The 5,213-nt window shown below is 43.5% G+C and overlaps 1 protein-coding gene across 1 annotated transcript; it reads left to right on the top strand.

Moving 5' to 3' along the window:
• Window positions 1-275: 275 nt before the first annotated feature.
• Window positions 276-1,607, top strand: LOC127099861 (uncharacterized). The gene has a single exon (XM_051037412.1). It carries the CDS (start codon window positions 276-278, stop codon window positions 1,605-1,607), a length of 1,332 nt encoding a protein of 443 aa, XP_050893369.1.
• Window positions 1,608-5,213: the final 3,606 nt, after the last annotated feature.

Raw genomic sequence — 5,213 nt, 5'->3', positions numbered from 1 at the left:
GTTCTCTTGAGAATATTATTAACCACCGAGTCAATTGGGAAATTGATAATATCCGAAAGATGGACTGATGACTTTGGGCACCGATTTAGAACCCTTGTTCCGCAGGTACAATTAACCCTATAGTACATACCTCTGTGGGATGGGTAGACCTTGACTTCCGCTCATATACCTTTAACCTAGGACTTTGTGTGTTTATGTGCATTACATCCATAAAACATCACATTGCATTACATCTCATGGAATTCAAACTTTATTTATGAACATCGCAGGCTACCATGGATTACAATAAGAGAAACACCTTGAAATACTCTTTTAAGAATTTTAAGTTGGATGACCTAAGGAAGCTAGGAGCTTTGGTTGAAGATCAAGAGGGGTTCAAGGACAAGTACGGAAGGCTATTATCCTTATTGAGAATCCAAGTGAAGGATGGGCTTCTTTCTACGTTACTACAGTTCTATGATCCGGATTACCATTGTTTCACGTTCCCAGATTATCAGCTATTACCTACCTTAGAAGAGTACTCTCAGTTGGTGGGGTTACCTATTATGGATAAGTCTCCGTTCCCTTTCTTAGAGAAGGACCCTAAAGAGGAAGACATTGCTAAAGCCATATGCTTAAAGGTGTCCGACATCAAAGGCAATATGATCGCCAAAGGCGGAACTGTAGGGTTACCTACACTTTTCTTAATCAAGAAAGCCCAATATTATGCCGATCATTTAAGCATGCCTACCTTTGAAACAATCCTTGCTTTGCTTATTTATGGAATGCTACTCTTCCCAAGTTTTGAAGGATTCGTTGACATTAACGCCATCAAAATATTCATGAAGAACAATCCAGTACCAACGTTATTGGGTAACACTTATCATTCCATACATCTCCGGAATTTTCATGGTGGAGGAATGATCACCTGTTGCGTGCCTTTATTATACAAGTGGTTTATTTCGCACTTTCCCAAGTCTTTTTTGAGTCTTGACAAGGGATTTTGGTCACCAAGGGTCATGGCGCTGACACACTCGGACATCGTTTGGTATAATCGTGTGTATGATGGAATACTAATTATCGACAGCTGTGGAGACTTTGCCAACGTACCTTTACTTGGTTTTAATGGAGGAATCAGCTACAATCCAGTCCTAGCTCGCCGACAGTTAGGGTATCCCTTGAAAGAACCGCCTAAAAGTGTTCATGTGGAGAAAATCTTCTTTAAGGGTGACAAAGAACTTCAAGATCAGATTGTATCCGCTTGGCGTCATTTGCACAAGAAAGGCAAAGAAAGTTTGGGAAAGCCGAATTGTGTGTCTATGGAACCTTATCTTCGTTGGGTCCGGGAAAGAGCCATCAAGCTGAAGATGCCTTATCCTCGCCAAGATCCTTTACCTCCGAGAAGAGAACCTGTTTTAGTATTCATGTCCGAAGCTGAAAAGTTGGAAATCGCTTTGAAGAGATCACAACATGAGGCAGAAACGTGGAAAAATAAATATCAGGTTATCGTCAGTGAGAATGAAGAGCTACAAATGCAGCTGCAGGCGAAGAATGAAGAAGTGCTTTCCTACAAAAAGAGAAGAATCTACGAGGATTTATTTTCCTCCGACTCTCCGCCTACTCGTTGAAGTCGTGGACTACGCTTCCTTAGGGCTTTCGTAGCTTTTATTTATTTTTTTTATTTTTTTTTCCTTGTTAAGATTTTTTAAGAATATTTATTTGTAATCCATTTTCAAATTAATAAATAAAGATCCCAGTGGTATTCCGCGATGTTCGTAAAGGCTTGAATTCCATGAAATCTTTCATTCGCATTTTGCATCACATTTTGCATTTCATGTGTCTCCCGGTTGTCTCATACTCGGTTCTAACGCGTACAGTTTCGTCACCCTGAATCGATACAACACTAGAGCTCAAGCTCGAAGAAGGATGGAAGAGCACGCTCAAGAGATGGATCGCGTTAACAACGAGCTAGCAGACCTTCGAGGGAATGTAGGAACGATTATGGAACTACTTCAGGTTATCAATGCAAAGATGGATACTCAGCCTACTGTGGTCTCTGAGATCAACACTACCGCTGCCGTAGATCCGCCGGTTGTTTCAGTTGAGAACCCGTTTCCTTATGGTCTTTCGCAGAGTTTCATACATCCACCTGTTGTTACGTCAGTTCAACAAACTATGCCAGTTGCACAAAGTGGTCAACAAGCCATGCCGGTTATACAGAACGTTCAACAGACTGTGCCTTTGGTTCCCGAGCCTCCAAAGGTGGTCCCTACCTTCACACAAGCTAATGTCCATACTCGGGTGCAGCCTTATCTTAATGAGCCTGTTTATGAAATTCTGGATGATAATGATGAAGGGTACCAGCCGCGTGATAGGCTCCGCGAGGAGGTTGTTACTATTGATAAAAGATTAAGAAAGATGGAAGGAGACCAGATCTTTGGTGCTGCTGCTAGAGACATCTGTTTGGTTTCCGGTTTAGTTATTCCACCAAAGTTCAAGACTCCGAACTTTGACTGCTATGAAGGGACTACATGTCCGAAAAGCCATTTGATAATGTACTACCGTAGGATGGCTGCCCATGTGGAAAATGACAAGTTGATGATCCACTGTTTTCAAGACAGTCTGAAAGGTGCCTCGTCGAAGTGGTATTTAACATTGGACCAATCTCACATCAAGTCTTTTCAAGATTTGTCTGATGCTTTCATTAAGCACTATAAGTACAACATGGATTTGGCTCCTGACAGGAGACAACTTTTGAGTATGACGCAGAAAAATTCTGAAACCTTTAAGGAATACGCCCAGCGATGGAGGGAAATTGCTTCCCAGGTTGAACCTCCATTGACTGATAAAGAATTAGCTGACTGGTTTGTTGACACCGTTCGTCCTGAGTTCTATGAAAGGATGGTGGGTAGTGTAACCACGAATTTCGCTGATATTGTTGCTGTTGGAGTAAAGGTTGAATTAGCTATTAAGAGTGGAAAGATGTCCAGTGGTTCTAGCAGTATGAGTTCGAAGGACCAAGCTAAGAAGACTTCCGTCAATCCTCAGAGAAAGAAGGAGGGAGAGACTCATGCTGTGTCTTCAGATAGGAGAAGGAATAGGCAGTATCAATATCCTCCACAGTATCCCCAACCACAGGGATACCCGGTTCAGTATGCACCACCGCCATACGTGGCTGCTGTTGCACCATCTTTCAACCAACAAGCTCCACAAGCGCCCGTTTATCAGCCCATGCAACAGGTTCCTGGTTATCCGCCTCCGAACTATCAACAAGCATCCAACGCTCAGGCGAGTCAACAACCGAGGAACCAGGCACCTCGCCAGAATGCTCCAAGGAGACTATACAAGACTTGTCCACCGATTCCGATGACGTTCACCGAGTTGTATCCTTACTTGGTGCAACGCGGTTTGGTCACTACTCGAGCTTTGGGACCGCCTCCGAATCCTTTGCCAGCCAACTACAACGCCGCCGCTCATTGTTTATTTCATGAGGGTGCGCCAGGTCACGACTTGGAGAACTGTTATGCTTTGAAAAACCTTGTGAGGGATCTGATGGAAAAGAAGATTCTGTCATTCAACGATCCGCCGCCCAATGTCAAAAGTAACCCTTTGCCTGACCATGGGGCTGTTAATGCCATTGATGCTTCGTCTGAAGAGAATTCTATCCTTGATGTAGCTCAGATTAAGACTCCACTCAAGGCATTCCATTCAAAGCTGTTTAAAGCAGGCCTAGTATCTGTTTCCCATATCGGTTGTACGAGCTGTAAGGGATGTGATAAGGGTTGTGTTATGGTTCGGAAAGATGTTCAGAGATTGATTGATGATGGTTTTTTGCAAGTAGTTAACCAGGTGAAAGAAGTAGCCGCAATTGAGCCTACCTTCAACTTGCCAGAATCAAGGGGTAGGATACCAGTGTTTAATTTGCCAGCACCAAATTCTGTCATGCCAGTATTCAGTATACCGACTCCTGTTACTCCAACAGTGGACCAGCCTAAACCGTTGATTATCGAAAAACCGAGCCCATTTCCATTCAGTGATCCCAAAGCAGTACCTTGGAAGTATGATGTAACCGCGATTGACAAAGAATCTGGGAAGGTCATTCCAAGAGAAGAAATGAAGGTTGATGGTGAAAGTGTGACTAACATAGCTGGGGCAAGCAGGATGACTCGCAGTGGTCGCGTGTACACTCCCCGTTTTGATGAGGCTCCACCTAGAGAGACAACTACTAACACTGCTGTGCCTGCCAGAGATAAAAATAAAGAGGTTGTTACTAATGATGCAGATGCTGAATTCTTAAGGATCATCAGGAAGAGTGATTACAAAGTCGTTGATCAGCTTCATCAGACCCCTTCGAAGATCTCTATCCTGTCTCTGTTATTGAATTCACCCGCTCATAGGGCTGCTTTGCAGAAAGTGTTGACGCAAGCTCATGTCGCTCAAGATATTACTACCGGTCAGTTTGATAGTGTGATCGCCAATATTACCGCATGTAATACTCTTAGCTTCAGCAATGAAGAGCTACCGAAAGAGGGCCCGAATCACAACCGTGCTTTGCACATATCAGCGAAGTGTCAAGAGGATAATTTAGCCAGGGTGCTTGTGGATACCGGTTCATCTTTGAACGTCCTACCCAAGAGAGTTCTTAGCAAGTTGGCTTACAAAGAAACTATGGTGAAGCCTACTTCTTTGATTATCAAGGCGTTTGATGGTTCTCGTAGAGCTGTGATTGGAGAAGTGGAACTTCCAATTCTGATTGGTCCGCATGTTTTCAATATCACTTTCCAAGTCATGGATATCAATCCCAATTACAGCTGTCTACTTGGAAGACCTTGGATCCATGCTGCTGGGGCTGTGACTTCTACCTTGCACCAAAAGATGAAGTTTGTAGTTGATGATAAGCTGGTGATTATTCACGGTGAGGAGGATTTAATGGTCAGTAATTTATCTTCGTTCCGTTATATTGAGGCCGATGAAGACGCGTTGGAAACTTCTTTCCAAGCACTTGAGATCGCCAATGCGGTGTTAGTGGAGGTCGAAGAGACTGTGGAAGGCCAGAGTAATCCATCTTTTTCATCCTTAAAGAGTACCAGATCAACAATTGACAGGGGCATTCCTGAAGGTTGGGGAGAGATAATCAACGTCAAGACCAAAACTGATCGCCACGGGTTGGGTTACAGACCAACTCATGATAAAGCTTCTACAAATGTCGAAGGGCGTCCGAAGATTTACCAAGA

This window comes from Lathyrus oleraceus, chromosome 1 (genome assembly GCF_024323335.1).
Source record: "Lathyrus oleraceus cultivar Zhongwan6 chromosome 1, CAAS_Psat_ZW6_1.0, whole genome shotgun sequence".
NCBI lineage: Eukaryota > Viridiplantae > Streptophyta > Magnoliopsida > Fabales > Fabaceae > Lathyrus > Lathyrus oleraceus.
The sequence above is the reverse complement of the archived record's forward strand: the minus strand, read 5'-3'. Positions and strand labels throughout refer to the sequence as shown.